General features: G+C 36.4%; 1 protein-coding gene across 2 annotated transcripts in view; it reads right to left on the bottom strand.

The window, feature by feature from the left end:
• The window catches only part of Tbcel (tubulin folding cofactor E-like), a 74828-nt gene that overhangs the window by 41466 nt on the left and 12936 nt on the right, over positions 1-20426 (bottom strand). For both annotated transcript variants that reach the window (XM_005378356.2, XM_005378357.2), the window contains exons 2-4: positions 8863-9012; positions 6848-6987; positions 607-788 (exon numbers count right to left, since the gene is read on the bottom strand). In XM_005378356.2, coding sequence (XP_005378413.1) covers positions 607-788; positions 6848-6987; positions 8863-8995 — 455 coding nt within the window. In that variant the 5' untranslated portion in view covers positions 8996-9012. The remainder of the gene's footprint in view (positions 1-606; positions 789-6847; positions 6988-8862; positions 9013-20426) is intronic.

Genomic DNA, 20426 nt, shown 5'->3' with positions numbered 1-20426 from the left:
CCCAAAACCTATAGTTTCCTTCATATATTTTTTAAAGTATTTTGCACCCTTACGTGCATAAACACAGACACAAACAAAATTTTATATACCTTGGTCATTACATTCTCAAAACAATTTGCATTTCTAAACTGACAAACAAAAGTATGATTTGTTTCTTAAATTGTTGAAAAGAATCCCACAGGTCCATTTTCCAATCAGGGCAGTTAGGCATTTAATCATCTAAATGTTAAGATGTTTTAGAGATACTATGAATTTTTTTTTCCTCCCAAAGAAAAAAGTTGAAGTAAAATTCTTAAATCAGGTAATCAGAAGATTAGAATGGAGAAAGGCTAAGCTGATCTAGAAGCGATAAGTGCTTCTCAGGGGTATTTTCTAGCCAAAGGATGACATATCTCATGTCTCAGAGCTACTCAACACTGAATAAGTATTCTGCTGGAAATGCTACCAGATTACCCTCACACCCTCATGCTAATTACTTCATTTTTCAAGCCTCTTTCTCCATTCAGGCAGCAGGTCTAGTATTTCTGAGATGGGAGATCAGCAGTAGTTCTATGTACTAACACAGACGGCAGCACAGCTCCCTCTCCACCATGCTCTCAGGCTTACTCTGGTAACTCCTGCAGGATCGTGTGTACTGTCTCCCATGAAGCTTTGCTGTTGTTGAGGACGAGTTTGCGAACCCCAGAAAACGACCCAGCACATGTTCTTTCTAAAACTGACAAATTCAGAGGGTTGGAACTCAGGTTTAGAAACTCCAACTGGGGAACATTTGACACAATTTTACTGACCTGGAGAGGCAAAAAAAAAAGAAAAGAAAGAAAGGAAAAGCATATCAGGCAGTAATCAGAGCTTTTACATAGCAATCACGCTCAAGAAGGCCTAAGTGAGTGGGTCCCCAGGCATAGGCCCATTTACCACAGGGCGTCCTATTTAGTGATGCTACCCACAGAGCAGCATAAGTGATTTCAACAACTCTTGGCAAATAACTTAATCTTCTTCGATGAAATAGTAGCATATCTGATAAGTAATGGTACAAAAAAGATTTCCTATGTCACCATTAGCAAAGTTTCTGTTCTCTATGTGATAGTTTCTGTGATAAATAAAGATAAAAAGATAGTTTAGATGACATTCCAGACTATAAATTTTTCAAGAGGTGAGACTGGGTCATTCTTTCTGAGTATCTTCTTCTTCTCATTCTCAAAACATTAAGCCTAATTAAAGGTTTCTTTAAAACCACCCAGTAACAATTCACATGTTCAAAACTGACTACACAGTCTCAATCAAAACTGTCTGGCCTGAAGATGTGTATCACACTTTAAAATGTATTTACTTAAAAACTAAAGTATCCATAACTATGCAACTAAAGTGGAAGAATAATCACTAATTCAATGATGTAGATAGCAAACTGGTAGATAGGGAAAAGGAAAATACTGAATTTAACTATTTACTTGTACAGAACTAGTTTTTATATAGCGTGTTCACTATGCTACTTTTGCTCTAATAAGTGAAGGAACTGAGGTTCAACAATGTTGAATAATTTGACTAACACCTCAGAGTCACAAATTTGGAATTCAAAAATCACAGTCATTGTTCTTTCTATATACTAGTCATCAGAGCTATAACCAGAAAAAAAAACAAGAGACAATTAAAGAGCAGTTGACACAATGAATGAGGATAAGCTCAAACAAGAAAGAAATACTAAATGCTCAGTAAATATACTAAGTATCAAGCATCTAGACAATGTGTTAACTAAATTATGAAAAATGGAATAGAAAGGGGTAGTCAGGATTAGTTTCAGAGATGGAAAATCTGGGTTCAAACCAGTTTCCAACACTAGCTGTGTGACTTCAGATAAATCAGTTTCCCGATTTATAAGACAAGGAACATAGTACCCATTGATGTGACATGGCTGTGGAAATAAATGAACTATACATGTGATGCACTCAGCACAGCAAATGGCATCTCTTTTTGAACTGTTTTCTTAATTACCCACTAATTGCATAGAAGCAGGGATGGTGGGGTATTTAACGTTTACTGATAAATTATGGCACAAAATCATTCAATAAAACTATTGCTAATATAATAATACTATGAACCAGTATCTCAACTCTTGTTATGCATCAAAATATACTGATTCCCAGTTCTACTATAAACTATTAAGTCAGAAATTTCACAAGTGGGACAAGCTTCCAGGTTGGGACCTTGGTATCAGTTTCTTTTCAGAGCTCTTGAAAAAACTATATGGAGGAAAAGAGGGGAATCATGGGTAGAAAGAAAAAGTAACTATTTTACATCAGGTCTTTGTTTATAGTCAGCTCAGGAGCTCTAAAATCAGAGTAGATTAATTCCAATAAGGTTTAGAGAAGGATGTCAGAGGGAAAGTTCTTCACATTCACTATTTCATCTATCCCCCACACTAACCCTTTGAAGTTAGCACCACTTTTATTTCTCATTAGAGAAAATACAGAAGACTTATGTTTAAAGTACAGGAAATTTATACCAGTCTACATCTGTTCTTCCGCTTGATCCTTTTGGTGATCAAAAGGTACCAAACATTTATACAATATATGGCTAGAATCTGGAGTTTAGTCTGTGATTGCAATACAGCTACATAGCTCATGCAAGGACCAAGCTTGTACTGGATTCTATGACCTGAACACTAATGATACAAAGGACCTTCATATAGAAGATGATGACCAGCTATATCTTATATCTTTTAAGCAGGGGGGAAAAAAATGGAATTTTGCTCCACTTACAGCATGAAGACTAACTGATAATTTTGGTAAAACCCAGTTAAATAGTTCTTTGCTTCCTTCTCATATTTTATTTTAAGTTCTTTGCTTCCTTCTCATATTTTATTTTTAAAATAAAGAAGATATTAAAAACTACGTAATTTAAGAGTTTTAAAATAATTTCTGGGAGATTTTCCAACAGATATTTTTATACAGCTGTTCACTACATTACTTTTGCTCTAGTAAGTGAAGGAACTGAGGTTCAACAATGTTATTTTACTTCATATATGTTTTCTAACAGATATATAATGTAATCATCAGAACCTATATCTACACTACTACTCAGTAAGAATACATTTATATTAATTGCCTGTCTACTCTAAAAACACAAAATTGTACTAGAGTTTCATAACTTAAGTAGGAAAGTAATACATGTTAGAAATAGATAAATACTGTCTTTTTTTAAAGGGCACAAGTGAAAATTTTTTGTGTAAACTCAAATTGATACTCAGAAAAATACGACAGAAAAATTTACTTATAGAAAATTTCCCAGTGGCAAAGACTAACAAACATCCCTCTGAGTTTCTAGGGCTGTACACTGACTTTTCTTTCTTAAATTCTAAACAACAACACAACCACTCCTCCCGCTGGACTGAGCTGAGTTCGCTCATGTGCAGAAACATGGAGATGAACTTGGATCACCCTCTTAGGCCTCCAGTCTCACGATTTAATAGGGGATCCTCCACACTGGCTTCTAAAAGAGAAGAAACTAAAGATTTAAGGAACATGGGGAAAGGGTTTTAAGATAACAATCTGTAATTTATACCCAAGCTATTCTCTACCTCACCTGACCGGCTAATTCCTACCTACCTCCTCTCAATTGCTTGATTTAATTTCTTTTATAAAATGGTTTTGATAAGGAAAGCTGAAAAAAAGGAGATATCCTGGGAAAGGTCTGACAAAATTTTACTCAGCAAAAATTTTAAGTCAACAGCTAAAAAGTGCATTTTATTAACAGATCCGTGTCTAAATTTAATAGGATAGAGGTAAATCTCCACCTCCCCATAGAAGTACTACATTTCTCACTCATACTTTGGCATGTATAGCCTTTGGATGTATAGCAACCAACACTTTAAATTACAAAAGAAGTTACTCATAATTCATATTAGTGACAATACAGAAAACTGAAAGAACCTATTATATTGGTCCACATTTGTTGTATTAACACTGGCTAAAGTGAACCTAGTTAATGGTTAGGGACAAATATTTTTGGTAATCAGACATAGGCATTCTAATGAGGTTGAAATGTAGTGTCTTAAAATCAGTGACCATATGAGGCTTCTGTAGCCTGGCAAAGAGCTTATCAAAGCAAAAAGTCAATATTCCTTCAGTACTTCTCCTTTGTCTTTGTTCTCTGATACATACTCTAAAAGACTGGGATTAACTGTAGTGAAGGATAAGGAGTAATTGTAAAGGAATGAAAAAAAACAAAAATAAACTGGAGCACATGCCTACACTCCCAGCTATTCAGCAGGCTGAGGCAGCAGGAGCACAAGTTCAAGGCTAGCCTCAGCAACCTAGCAGGACCCTGTCCAAAAATAAAAATAAAAAGGATTGAGGAATTAGCTCAGTGCAAAAGTATGGGGTTTATTCCCCAGTACTGAAAAGGTAAATAAGTAAATAAACAGAAAATGGAAACTTGAAAGTAGCAGCAACAAATGTTCACCTGAAAACTCCCTAAAAACAGATTACTGAGCACATAATAGGGCAAAAACAGAATGTAGATAAGAATACAAATATATATGCGACTCCCTGGCTATATGTCAATGCGGCCTGAGAAATATTCAATACAGACCTTTGTCTGAGCAGAGAGAAGGTTGAATTACTTAGTGTAAGCACAGCGTAATGATCCATACTACATACGGCCTCCTACATCATTATTAAACTGCTCCCACCAGGTAGCAAAATCTCATGTACATTTCAAAGTACAAGTCAATCTGAAGGCACAGAGCCTTTGTGAAATTTTATATTCCCAAGGAAACAAATTTAGAGGATTCAGCACATGATCATAATAGCTGAGCTGACTCACAGGAAGAATTGGTCTGACTTGTCACCAATCCAGACCACAAATCTCACTAGACCTTCAGCAGGAGGACTCAGGAGAATTACAGAGAAGGAGGATTAACAAGGTGCTCCTTTCACATTTGTGCAGTGTGGATGGAGTATGCATGGCAATGAGGTGTCTCAAAAGACTAAGAAAGTACAGACTATAACTTGTCAAACAGTGAGTTATACTAGTTATTTAGATCATTAAATGTACAGATAGAGATTACTTCTTGGAATAGCCCTGAAAATCTGTGTATCACTTAGAAATTAGGTAAACCACACGTCCAAGAATTTTGGTAAAAATCCTAAGGAAAACAGGAAGTATAACTAACAGAACAATTACCAGGCAAAATAAGCCTATGAAGTAGGTAAATATTAAAAAGTGAACAAATTAGGATACAGATCGGTTTTTCATAAAGAAAGCTATCTTAGGATTTGCATAGCATTCAATACCTACAAAGTACTTGAATGACTAATTCTAATCAGCAAACATGTCTTATGGATGAGTGAGCTGAAGAACTAGAGAATTTTACCTAGAGAACTAGGTAAACTTCTTAAAATCACAGGAAAAGTTTGAGAAAGTGATCCTGATTAATCCATAAGATATAATCATTTATTTATTAACACATTCAATAAACATTTGACTTCCTACTCTGCTCAGTACTGATAAATTTAAAAAGACAAAAGTCTCCACCTGAAATAACCTCTTAGTCTAGCAGGAAAACTGTCAAGTAAGCAAGTGACTACAGCACTGTGATAAATCCTATCACAGCAGCACGATACAGGGCTCCAGGGTGATCTGACTGCCTGAATGAGAGCCAGGGAAGATTTCACAGAGAAACAGCAACCTGGGCCAAGTCTGGAAGGATAAATAGGAAGTGGCCAGGTAGACAGAGGAGAAAGAGAGCAGTGGGTTCAGCATGAATAAAAGCTTTGCATGTCATGAGTTTATTAAGCGCTGCAAGTAAAAGTAAATGGCTAAAGATGCAAATGAAGTTCCAGAAATGCCAGGTACGGCAAAGAGGCACATGCCTGTAATCCCAACCCTTAGGAGGCTGAGGCAAGAGGATCACTTCAAGTTCAAGGCCAGCCTGGGCTAGATAGTGAGCTCAAGATCAACCTAAACTAAATAGTGAGACCCTGTCTCAAAACAAAATGAAAGTTCCAGAAATCACAAAGGGCCATATGACCATACGATGAAGGACTAAGCTCAAAGCATTCAGACCTTTGTTTCTATGCAATGAAAGCCTTTAAAGGATTTAAGGGTGTCACAGCGTGGTTCATGTGCTAAAAGGAGTCTGTGGTGGTACTGTGCAACATACAATAAATGGGGACTGTCTCCAATAGCTGAAGCAAAAAAATAGCCTAAATTAAGGCTGGAGAATGAAGCAAGCAAGAACAATTATTTGTCCTTTATTCTTCCAGTTAGTTTCTATCAGGTAATGCTACAATCAGGTCTGTAATGCTACCTATAATAACAAGAGAGAATGGTTATAATGCTGTCACTTGTGTACTTAGAGTTTCTCTGAGGTCAAAAGACATCAGTTATATCTAACCGTCAGAAGGACTTGATAATATAAGAAAAGTTCTAATATATCTGGGGTAAATTTCACTAATAAGAATAAATACTTTCATAATCTTGGTTTCAAGCTCTAAGAATTGTACGTCAATTTATAGTGATAAATACTGAAGCAGAAGTGGAAAAATGAGCATAAGATGTATAAGCCAGTGAAGTAGTACAGAATTCAATGCACTGGTAGTAGTCTAAACCTCTACAGACTCATTAACCTCCTGATGACTGGAAAGTTCCTCAGTCCTTTTCATAATGATGAAAAACAAGTTGGCAACAACAAAGCTGTTGGAACAACCACCACAGGCAGTTGATGAAGTCATTTATCTCGACAGGTACAGACAACAAGAATCTCAAGTGAGCACCTGAATTCAGCAGAATATATAATAACATAAACAATAATACAGTGGTTATTTCTTTCACCAAAATAAGAACTTACCTCGTGCCAGTCTTCAAGTTTGTTGTCAGAAAGATCTAATTCCGACACATGAGCGCAAAAGGCAGCGATTTCTCTTTCATCTCCTGCACAGGTAATTCCACAGCTGTTCAACACTAGTACACTTGGGAGGTTGAGGCGATCTAGATCACAAGGGACACAAAACACTTTTATATCTGCCTAATTTCTGACTACCCCAGTTAGACCCCAGAAATTGTCAAGAAACAAAAATCAAACAGTGTGAAATTGCACAAGGACCTAGAAAATGAAGAATATAACAAGATCCAAGAGTCCTGAATTTGAAAGGGAGATGGCCAAACAGCTAGCAGGAGCTCAGAAGTACTAAATCATCATCCCAAAGTCCTCTGGGTTTTTATTCCCAGTAAGGTTCTTTATCGCAGTTACCAAAACAGAGCCATCACCCACATTATCATCTTTCACTGGAACACTACACAGGTGAAATTCGGGTCTGGATTACCACCACTTCCTATTGGCCTTGACTCTTTAATTCAGTTCAAAAATATTTTGGATAGCTCTTCTCTGTCTGATGTGTATCTTTATCTTTTACTGCCTATGAAAATTATCTCAAACCAGTAGATTATCTGCTAAACAATTTCTGTTAAGTTCACATTCACGAAATCTTCCTCGCTTAAGGATATCCACTCAGAACTCTGCATTTGTTTCTTTTGTACTTGTCTATCAGTTATCCCCACTTCATTTCCATGTAGAATTTGTCCCTTATGAAAATTAGCCTCCTTTTAAAATGTAATTGTAATAAGAAAATGTGTTTCAGTATCTGAAGTATTCAATTAATTCAGCCAAACATATGTAACAACTCTGACTACTGCCTAGTTCAAAAATATATGTGTCTATAAAATCACTCTTTCCATTTGGTATAAAACAAGAAATCACAAAATCATATTTTATTAAATGGAGGCCTCAAATTATATGATTTTTCAACTTAACACCTTTCAATATCAAACTTCTCAGAATGGGAATGAATCCTAAAAAAAGTTACCAAGATGTCCACTTCTCTTTGCCATTTCAGGTTATAGGAAGTGAAAAGATAACTGTATTGTGAAATAATAAATACTCAGTGACCTCTGATAGAAACTAAAGCAATGATTCACCATTAATTTCCCTTAATTACAGAGAACCAATTCCAAGGTCCGTTAAGTAAAACATTAAGCTAAAAGGCAAAAACACCCTGTACACTTCTGGTTAGTTATCGAACTTTGCTCATGTCTAATCTCTGCCCTAAAATGTCTTTTTTTTTTTTTTTTTTTGTACCGGGAATCAAACTCAGGACCTTGCACTTGCCAGGCAGGCGCTGTGCCACTGAGCTATATCCCTGGCCCCCTAAAATGTTTTTATCTCCTCTCTAACTAAACTCTACATTTCTGAAGGACTAGTTCGAGCCACAGCTTTGAATACCTTCCTAGTCACACTGATTATCTAAATTTCTTTCCTAATCACGGTGGCATTCATTTGGCTCAACATAAACTACCTTTTGTCGTATCTTTGTAAACATAAATGTCTTATAATTTAAACAAGCTGTTAAGGTCTTTAAGAGATAGGCCAGCCTTGGACTGTTTCCTATGCTCTCAGTTCTTGAAAGAATATGCATTTGAAATACTGTGTCACGCAAACATTATTCTTACAATTAAAATACCTCCTAGCCAATCTAGAGGAAAACAAACTCTGCAAGACTTTTTTAACAACTGAAATCCAGCCAGGTGTGGTGGCATGCATGCCTGTAATCCCAGCACTCAGGAGGCTGAGACAGGAGGATCACCATGAATTTGAGGCCAGCCTGGGCTACATAGTGAGTTCAAGGATAGCCTGCACTACAAAGTGAGACCCTGTCTCAAGAAAGAAAAAAAAAAACAACTTGACATCCAAACACAAACAATTAGATTCATAACTTAAAGGAAGTTATCTGCGAATTATACAATACTGTGATATACATAACTTCCTAAGTACATTCCAGTAAATAAACATTTTAGGTCTTATCTTACCTTTCATAGGAGAGCCCTGAGGTGTGGCTGGGACATGGACTCCCATCCCAGGGCCACGGCGGTAAGGAAAGTTTTCAGGACTATACTTTTCACATAATACTTGCATAAAACTTCTTCCACTGGGTTGGTCCATCTTCCTTTCCTAAAATTCTATAAGAAACCAAGAAATCATCATATTTATTTATTTACTCATACAACAAATATTTATTGAAAATCAATTATTTATCAGGTAGTAGGGCCAGCAGGGAGACATGGTCACTACTCCCAGCCACTTATACTGTGGTGAGAGCTTATGGTTTTGTGACGCTATACAGGTAGATAAATGACAGCAATAAAAGCTTAGGATATGGTATCTGCAGTATAATAAAAGAATTCCAAGGTTCATAAGGATGTGACCAGCTGGGTATAGCTCAGCAGCATAAGTGCTTGCCTGGCAAGCTTGAGGTCATGAGTTCAATTCCCGGTACCAAAAAAAATAAAAAGGATTGTTTCTTTGGCGGGGGATATAGCTCAGCAGCACAAGCAGCTGTCTGGCAAGCACAAGGTCCTGAGTTCGATTCCTGGTACAAAAAAAAAAAAAAACAATAAGGATGCAACCACTTTCAACCTACAGTAACAAGAAGGCTTTTGATTGGTGCCAGTACTCATGTGATAATTGGAAAAGGCTTGAAGTTTAGGTTGAACATCAGGCTAAACAGTTTAGATAAATCCTTTAATTTTTCTTTCCCTTGAAGTTTAGTGTTCTCTTCTTCCATAGTGCCAAAATCTTTAACTATACACATAGGTACTTGTATTCAGAAGTGAAATATGACCCAACTCTAGCTAACACGGTAGGTATGTAGCATCCAGGAACACCCTTAGAAGACAACCAGTGTTCTCTTGACCTGCTTCTCTGTCTTCCTCCACTGTACTGCCTAGAAAACAGATCTACTTTGCATTATGAGCATGAGAAGGCCTGACCTGCTACATCTATAAAATAAGCTATTGTTACGTATACTACTTGTATTACAGGATTGATGTAGAGCCCTAAAATATACATACTCTAATGAAAGTAGAGAAGTGACCTGAAAGGGACCTGGATCCCTGGGGAGTTCGTGGAATGGAGGTGTGATACTGGCACATTTCTCTGAAAATTTCCGTAGACAGAAAACCTATTTTATGTAAATCACTGCTCTTTTCAATTTTTCAGTCACTTATAACTGGATCCAATCCTAACTTAATATAGTTATTTGGTTTTGAGTTTGGATAGAATCTTTCCTATTAACCTCTTCTAACAGTCTAAACACTGAGTAACTCCAGCATTTTTTCAAAGCATGCATACAATAAAAGAGGTAATATTAAACATGCTAACTTCTGACAGCCTGATAACCCATTATCTGAAGCAGCTGGCTTATGCTTTGTGTTAAAAGTTCAACCAAATTATCAGCAAATATAATTAACCCCTGTAATTCCATTTAGCAGCTATCGGTTTACTTTTTAAAAATAACCAGAAAAAAGAAGGAGGATAGAGAGTAGTCAAAGCATAAATGACATCATGAGAAAAGGTATGGCAATGACAAAACACAACGGTGTACATGAATAACTGCAAGAAATCTGGTATTGCCAGTGCGGTACATCCATGGGAGAAACAGTGAGGAAAATCTAAATAGAAACCTCAGAGGAGAGCTTCTGTGCCACACTAAGAACTTAAAATTTTTCCTATAATATGCAGGAAGAAACTAAAAGGTTTTATTTTTTTTTATTTTTTTATTTTTTGGAGTTATGTTTTTATTGGAGCCACTGGGGTCAAGCTTATTTAACATAAAACTTAAAGTGCTCAGATTGCTACAAAGAATGCTTCAGTGAATGGCTTTGTTCCTACGAAACAGAAAGTCATTATGTGGGTTGCTCAGGCCCAGAGCTAGAGCCTTGCCCTCAGGGTCTAGGGGAGAGTCCTTCCCGGCCTCCTCCAGCTCCTGGTGGCTGCTGTCATTAGCTGTCTTCCTTCCTTTTGTTTTTTATTTTATTTTTTTTTTATTTTAAAGATAAAAGGAGGGAAACATTAACAGACATACAACATTTTACAACATATCACAAGCACAATACAGACAATACAGAGTTACAAACAAAGTGGTAGGGAATTAACAATGGTGGTTGTATTACATATTGATATCTTCAAAGTGGCTTCTCATGAAAACAGATATAGACATGCAATACTGGTCAACCAAAGACTCATTGACAGTTTCTTTCAGCATAGAAATAGAAGATAGAAGAACAACCATGTTAACTATCCTGTATATACATATATACAAAATTTCTCCTTCTTTCAACTAAAAGGTTTTAAGGAAGGGAATACAAGCTATTTTTTGGAAAGCTTTCCCAGACCATTTTGTAGTTGATGGACATTTGGGAAACAAGACTGCAGGCAGGAGACAAGTTAGGAAAATAGTGCAAAAACATGACTGAGATATGAAAAAGGTCTGATGTGATACACCTATAAAGTAAGCTACTGTTGTGCGTACTACTTGTATTACAGGATTGACGCAGAACCCTAAAATATATAAACATACTACTTGATTATAGGGCTATACTGGAAAGCTCTAAACTATCAAATGCTATTAATTATAAGAGGAAGTTATAGTAAGGTGGAAAGAACACAGACATAGGAAATTTAAGCTTTCTCAACCAGGTTACATATAAGCTATCTTCTCTACTTTTAAGTTGCTCACGTATGGATGGTCTAAACTTTTCCCTCAAGTCTTTCACATAAATTGGGGGAAGGGTGCAGTATGAATACAAAAGCAGCCATTACACTTGGCCAGTGTCCTAGACTACCAGCACCACCTTTACTGGGCTTTGTGAAATCAGTTCGCAAATGCCTAGAACACAGTAGATGCTCGCCAAGCACATGGCCATCCAGTGAACAAGTTTCCTGAATGTAATTCACAAAGGTTAGACTATGGAATACATTTCAGGAGTGTATCAACAAGTCACTTAAAATATAGCTGTCTTCTGTTTTAAAAAATCTTCATTTGTAAATTAAATTTACAATGTTCTTTCTATCTATATAGAGAAATGGTGGATAGGACTGCCCTCTGTCCTAATTGTTAATCTTTTGTGTCTATTTCTGGCTTCAGGGACTTTCTGATTGAAAGGTTCTCTTCTAATATTAACTTATCACCATCAACAGCAGACAACAAAGAGCTCTGTCACTAGCAATAGGCACGACAGCCCTTATCAAAGACCTGTCTCAAGCAGAATACCAACAGAATTTTTAGAAATCTTTAACAAAAACATCAGAGAAGTTACACTGCCATCTTCTATACAATTGGCAGTTCAAAAAAATGAAAAGTGTGTCAGGAAGGTGAACTATTATTTCAAAATAATGGTATCTTTTATGTTCAGGCTTCAGAACAACGTAAACCTATGTAATTAAAGGCCAGTAAGTGAACACAATTGAAATAATACATGGAGGAATTGCAAAACTAAATATTCAAAAGAAATTAAGTCCTAGTAATACCAAGCAAGCACGGGAACTTAAGTTTTTCCTCACAGCCCTATGCTTAACTCTTCTAAATAATCTGGAGTTTTAAAATTTAATGTTTTTTTTTAAGGACTGAAAAGAGATGCCAGACACCTTCACTGGACATTTTCCAGAATAAGCTATTGAAACAGTCTTCTAGGAATGCAGATGTACACACATGAATACATGGTTTTAATTAACATTAGGGTTACAAAATGGATTGGTAACGTAAGTCTACTCCATATCTGGTGGGGCAGTTTGAAGAGGATTGGTAGGTGGGAAAGGAGGGCTGAAAACCAAGAAGACTGAAAAATGAGGAAATACCAGGTGGAAAGAGATCTTTAACTGGAGCCTCTTAAAAGGTTTTCTGGGAGTAGATGGCCAATCTATGACATTCTGAAAATAACAGGTGTCAAATCACATCAGTCTACCTCTACAGTTGGCAGAGGCCTAATGCACTTGTTAAAACAGTTCTGAATTAGCGCTTAAAGCCAAGGAGCCAGGAATATTGGGCAACGTTGTTTGGTTCCCTTACAAAGTCATAGAGTGTGCCTGTGAAAATCTCAACTCCTTTGTGCCTCACGATTTTGATGATAATAATATCCTCTTGTAAGTGTTTGGAACAGGTCAAGCTAAAGCACAAGTTGTAGGATAAAGTGCTCAGAGACCTTTTGCTAGGTGGATTAATATCAGAACTGAAGATCCAGTCACCTAAGTACCCTCGATTGCTATCAAGCGATCTGTACTTTGTTTGCAATAAAAAGGGTCAGCTCAAAATTATTATGAAACTCAACACAACTGAAAGCAGAAAATAGGAAATGCCTGATCACTCACCTTGGATGATATGTAAGCTATACCTCTTCCTCTTATGCAACTTCAATATTTATTTCACAAAAAAACAATGTGAAGTAGTGTACTTCAAAAAGTATAGGTATAACCAGCCTTAGAACTTCCAAGAGATATGAATACCACCCAAGTGCCAAAATACAAATTCTGAATCCTATAAAAATACATTCATCATTTTGTGCACGCACAAATTCTAGAAGGAAAAAAATAGTGAAAGTAAAAGTAGTGCCAACAGAAAACTTCAGCGAGAAAAAAGGAAGGAGAAAAGAGAATTGTTCTTCAATGTCTACCTTTCTGAATCATTTGAACTCACCAAATTCATACATCACCTTTTCCAACTGTAAAATGTTTTAAAAATAATATATCTGGGAATAACCAAATAATTTCCCAAAAGGTTTTTTTAAATTTCCTATTACACAGTTTCTATGAAAAAAAAATTCCAAATTAGAATTTTTGTATGTGGAATATACAATGTTATAACATTTTGTAAAAGAATTAGGGAAGGAGAAATTATGGATGACCAAACAGAAATGATAATTTTGTAAAACAGAATCAGAAAAGTAAAAGCAAGCCAAAACAAAACACCTGAGCCTTAGAACTAAACTACAATGAAATTAAGAGCAGGGTTTGAAATGATCAGGAAGATGGCAGCACCAGAACTGCGTTCTGCTGCTAAAGTCCACTATGGATTGTCAGGAAAGGCTAGATGATAACATCAGGTCCTGCACTGCCTCTGCTAAGTCCAGTGTGTTAATAAAGTTATCCAGATCCTTCCCAGTCTGCAGCTGCAACCACAACACGAGGCACTAACACCTTGAAAACTTTGGGCCCACAGCTACCTCTAAAGGTGGAGACTCACAAGGAAAGAGAGGGGCTGTTGGCAGCAGGCAGCTACGCCTTCGGGTTTCAAGTTATACATAACTGAGGTTGATTTGTACTACTGGGGAAAAAAATTCGAACTCCATTAATTTTGATTTTGGGCTAAATCTTCAAAGAGTTCTCCTAGTTTTCATAAAAGAAAAATATCCTCAATTAATTCAGTAAATGATTTTTGGAAGCATCATGAAGGCAGTAGGTTGATTCTGAGGCATTTTTAAAGGTAAACATTAAGTTACAGGGTGGGAGGGCCATTCCAGGCACAAGAGATATGGTACATAAACATACCTAAGACTGAAATGGGTTGACAGTGGTACTGCTAAACATAAAACATACTGGGGGGTTGGGTCGTCATGCAGGAGGCAGATTTGACCAGACCATGAGTAGCATTCTTCAGGCTAGACTTCATCCTACAGAGCTAACAATTAAGAAAGGTGTTCATAGATTCACTGTAAAGAGTACACAGAAGGTGTTACTGATCTTCCTAAGTAGAAAACAAGAGAGGTCAAAGTTATGAGGATTTTAAAATCCCTAAAGGACTGGGCAGTCAGGAGTTGGTTTACCTTAGAGGAAGCAAGTTTTGGAGAGTCAAGGGGGTAGAGGCCATAATATAGCATAGGGTAGTGGTGGTAAACTTCTGGCACAAGTGCTGTGGCAGTCTGTTTGTATAACTGAAAACTCTCACTGTTATGTGGAGACAGTGAGTACAAATGAGTCTTCCAGAAGCTTAGATGCAAGTGCAAGAGATGACAGTGGATGAAGAAAAGTCAAGGGTTAACAAAGAGGGTTTTTTTTTTAAAGGATAAATGAGAAATGCATAGTTTAAGTTTGGGGTCAGAGGCTCTTGGGAAAGCAAGCAATAACTAAAACAAAACCTAAGGAGAAAAATCTCCTAGCTATCTTCAAAAGTCACTTAGGATCAGCAGCTTTCCGACTTTATGCAAGTTGTAGTTTGTATTGTTTTGGTTTTGGCTTTATTCTTTTTTTCTGAAACCCATTTACCTCACTTTGTGGACTTCTCTTTAAATCTCATCCTCAGACACATATTTTTGAGCAAATGCCCAGTGAACCAAAAACCTTTCCAGGTTCTTAGACATTTTAGGTAGCTGGAACTTTGTTTTGTTTTGTTTTGTTTTCGAAATCAGCCTTTTCTATCCTCAGCAGAGGGTATCCCCCAGTAAAACAGAATTACTATGGGAAAACAGGCGTATGCTATATATATTTTCCCTCCAGGAAAAATTAACCAAGAGAAACCTGTTAATCTGCCTTCTTCTAAATATTTGCTTTTAAAATACAATCTACAACGTGACTTTTTAAAAAATTTCCACCTCACTACAACTACACAACAGCAAAACCTATAACCCTACCATGTAGTACCCCTTTTTATTAGCTAAGGATGTGTTACCAAAGCTTTCATATGTGAAGTGTATTGAGAGCCACAGCAATATCAAGAAACTTCAGTGACAGATTTAGCATGTAGATTAAGCCTGAGGATATACCTTACAGTGTATATCATTCTGTATCAGCTTTCCAGGCTATGTAGATTTGTTTTTTACACAAAGATTAAGTTGCTTAGCTTTGTATTTGTATAGTTTTATGACCTGTCTTTTTGCTATAAAATTCATGAAAAACCTTCCATGTCTATAAATATATATCTACATAGTCATTTTTAAGGTTTGCAAAGTATTCCTTTAATAAGCTTTTCTGACTTCAGTCATCACTAACAGCTACTTCTCCCATATAAACACGTAAAGGGCACAGTAGTCCAACTCACTGTAATGAGGCTGAACAGTCTGATTCTGTATGGCTCTTCTAATTTCACTTATCCTAAATTAGGTATACCTGTACATCGATCTCATTTATTGCCTGATGCCCTCTTTATTTTTTTTCAATGCCCTCTTTAAATAAAAAGGAAAATAAATTAATTCCAAAAAAACCTTTTAGAACTATTCTGCAGAATTATAACTAACCAATTCACTAACTTAACCCTTAGCATTCCGGGTGCCAAACAAGTCTAGCTGATAAATTCATTATCATAACATAGCATACCACCATGATTTCACTACTAAGAACTATCCTGTTCCTCAAAGTCTCTTTCTCAAATGTGTACTATACTCCATCCAAGTGTAATAACATGTCACGTCAACTTTTCCTGGTAAAAGATTAAAAGAAAACAACCAATACTGACGGATGAAATGTGAAATCAAACTCTTGACGATTCCTTCAATGCTATTCATCAGGCGCCGGGATCTTCTTGTCATGCCCTATCACCACACTCCTTAAAAGCACCACAAACATCAGAATATTTACCAATAATTCTTTATTTGATTGCATTAGTGACATCACAGATGTCTAAAACCATGGCTCTCTGTTTCAGTAAGAAACAGCCTCCGAACCATTAATGTTTTCTACTAAAAAAATACATCCCATTTAGGGCACATCTAATGTTGGAAAAAAAGACAAAATTTTCTCATCTTCACCTGCACATAAGCAAATAAGTCTAACGCCCATATTTGTAATCTGCTGTATGGAACACAGCATTTGAAATGTCTGACTCCAATGCACTAGCCAAGGAAGTTTATAATTATAATGGAAAATTTGAGGAAAAAATATTTTTAAAAACTTATTTAGAGTGAAGTTATCTCTTTGTGTGAAAATATTTCAAAACACTTATTTCTTGATTTTCATTGTCCAAAAATGTTAACTTTAGCCAACTGTCTGTATCCCTATTAAATTAAGCATTTGGAAATATAGAACAAAAAGCACTTCCCAGATGCTCAGCAACCACAACAAAAAAAGGATCAACATTCACTACACCTTTGCTTCCACAGCTTCCAAGGACAGTCCCCTTGGAAGGGAACTGTCGCTTTCCCCACTCTCACCCAACTCCCTTCACAAACAAATTAACATCTACCCCTTCCTTTCTATTTGGCCCAGATTCAATTTGGGAAAATTCCAAAGCTTTATTGCTGCACTTACTCAAAGCAGAATTAGGCACACACTGTTGTACTGATGTTCCTAAACCAGGTGTCTCCACACTGAGATTAACAATCAATTTAAAGCCTCGTGATTTCCCACAACCACTCTCAAAGAGACTAACACTTATTTCCACATACAGGCTAGGGAACTGGGAGAAACTGCCCAGGTTTCTGTAACTTGACCATTACGCTAGACATACTTTGTGTTTTCTTAATTTGCTGAGCCATGCTGTCTTATAAAGAAATATTTCATGTCAACAATATATAGCACCACACCACAAATCCTAGAAATGTAACTTATTAAAATGTGCAGGACCACGCACTACCATGCACTAAAGTCAGACTGGATCAAAGATTTAAATATTAAAGCAGAAACACTACATCTACTAGAAGAGAATGTAGGCAGAAATCTTGAAGATACAGGGGTAGGCACAGCCTTCATGAACAAAACCCAAACTGCATGGGAAACACTTCAGAGAATCAGCAACTGGGCTCTTATCCTATTAAAAAACTTTTGTACTTCAAAAGAAATCACCAATATAGTGAAAAGACAATCCAGAGTGGGAAAACATTTTAGCTAACTGTCCCTCAGACAAAGAACTAATATCTAGAACATATAAAGCACTGAAAAAACTCAGATCTCTCAAATTCAAAGACCCAATCCAAAAATGGGCATCTGAGATGAATACACACTTCTCAGATGAAAAAAGATGAATGGCAAATACATGAAAAAATGTTCAACATCATTGGCCACTCAACAGATGCAAATTAAAACATTAAGATTTCATCTCACTCCAGCAAGAATGGCTATCATCAAGAAATCAACCAACAATAAATGCTGGAGGGGCTGTGGGGAAAAAGGAACCTTTCTCCACTGTTGGTGGCAATGTTGACTGGTGCAACCACTTTGGAAATCAGTTTGGAGAAGCCTCAAAAAATTAGGATTAGAGGTCCCATTTAACCCAGCTATTCCCTTTCTGGGTATTTTCCCAGAAGAATTAAAAACATCACACCACAGAGATATATGTGCACCCATGTTCATAGCAGCACAACTTGCCATAGCAAAATTTTGGAAACAACCCAAATGCACATCAACTGAGGAGTGGATAAGGAAAATGTGGTCCTTTTATACAATGGAATATTACCCAGCTATAAATAAAGATAAAATTGAGGCTTTTATAGCTTAATGGATGCAACTACAGACCATACTCATAAATGAAATAAATCAGACCCACATGTGTAAACACTATATTGTCTCTGTAAGAACCTGAAGGAGTAAATAAAACTGAAAGGTACAACAGATATTGCAAAAGGGAAAGAAACTGCTTAATAGGAAAGAACAACTGGGAAAAGGGAAAGAAGAAAAGAAAGAAGGGAAATATATATATATATTCACACGATAGCTAAGATAATTATACTACTAATTTCTATCAGTTTATTGAAAGGAATAGTTAATGTTTAATTGTTTGAGCAATCCTGCATGCCTATATCTGGTAATCTGAGCAATACTTTGAACATGACAATAAATATTACAACTACTGTAGATTTCCTATCACCTTGTTTTGAAATTCTGTATTGTTTTTTAGTTTTTGTTTTGTTTTTGTCTTTTCTCTTTAAAATAAAAAATTTTAAAAGTATTACATAATAAAAAGACAAAAAAAGGTGCAGAAACTATTACAGCCAAAATACCTCTTGTAACCACACTGAACTAAACCAAAAGACTAAGGCAGCTCAGCACTGCCTAGTCTAATCACCAGAAGGGAAAAGTACTTTCAACTTCTCTTTCCTTCTCAACAGCAAGTAATTTTTTTCTTGAATGGGTCAGCCTTCAGCATAAGAAAACTGTATACACCTGTTTTCTTGCAGCTGTGAACATACCCACACCGTTATGATCATTACCAGCTGTTCAGAACAGATTACCTCATTATCTCTATTCTACAGAAGCCTCCATGTTAAGGAAAAGTCTCATTAGGAAGTGACTACTAGTTCGTCACTCTCTGGCTTCCTAGATTACAAACTGTTCTGGCTAATAATCAGGGACTGGCAGCATACTAAAACATGAGCAATGCGGATAGGCCGCATAAATTTACGTATTATAAGAAATTTTACTAGCCCCTCCCACATTCCATGATATGGCAATAGGCCCAATGTTAATAAGTGCCAATCCTGGAACTAAACTGGCTGGAAGACTGTGGATGAGGTACTGAAGTTCCCCAAGACTCCTCATCTACAGGAAGGGGTAATACATAGCTGTTAACTCCAAGCTCAGAGAACTGCTGAAGAATAAAGATTATACAGTAACAACTGTTCAGCATAAGAGAGCATTTAATAAATATTAGCAATTACTTTTACTGTCCCTATTACTACTCTCACCTCCAGTAAACATACTAACAGGTATGTAGGGCTGGATGACTTGCCATTTGTTTTACACGGATTTAACAAAATAAAGACTATGCTAATTAATGTTTCAGCATAATAAAAATGTCTGACATTTATAATGCTATTCTACCTTTGCTGGAAGATGTTGCCTTTGCCTCAATACTTGCCTAACTTTTATGCCTGCTTCAACACCCAATTCAAAATGTCCTTTAGAGATGAAGTCTTTTCAGAGATATCTTTTGGCTTCATGTTTTCTTTGTTCTGAGCTCATGGTATTTATTGCCTAAAATTTCAATGTGCAACTAATCAGTTACATAGTGGCATAATACTTATTTTTGTCCATACACCATTATTAAATTCATGCATCATGATGTAATTTTCATGTACTTATTTCTCATATATTTTTTGTACCTTAGATAGCTTTTTGAGGGTAGGAATCATGCCGTAATACTCTTTTGGGTTTTGTTTTGTTGGGTTTTTTTTTGGTACTGGGAATCAAACTCAGGACCTTGCACTTGCCAGGCAGGCACTGTTCCACTGAGCTATCTCCCTGGCCCTAATGCTCTTCTGTATCCATCACAGACCTGAACTTTGTACATAATTGGAACCCACTAAATATACTACGTTTTTCTAGTCACTTTTAATTGTACCTATTAAACATTTTATAAAGTATGAAAAGCAGGTTTATTAACAAACTCTGAACTCAAAAAGAATTGTATTATCATCAGCCATTCTACTTCTGCTGATACATGCCTAAAGGAACTGAAAGAAAGGAGTCAAACAGCTATTTGCACACCTGTGTTCACAGCATTATTCACAATAGCCAAAAGGCGGAAACAATCCAGGTGCCCATCGGTGGGTGAATGAACAAGTAAAATGTCATACATACAATGGAATATTATCCAACTTCAAAAAGGAAGAAATTCTAACGATATTATAACACAATGGAATCTTGAAGACATTATGCTAAATGAAATAAACCA

This window comes from Chinchilla lanigera, unplaced genomic scaffold (genome assembly GCF_000276665.1).
Source record: "Chinchilla lanigera isolate Chin_1 unplaced genomic scaffold, ChiLan1.0 scaffold00011, whole genome shotgun sequence".
Lineage (NCBI taxonomy): Eukaryota > Metazoa > Chordata > Mammalia > Rodentia > Chinchillidae > Chinchilla > Chinchilla lanigera.
The sequence above is the reverse complement of the archived record's forward strand: the minus strand, read 5'-3'. Positions and strand labels throughout refer to the sequence as shown.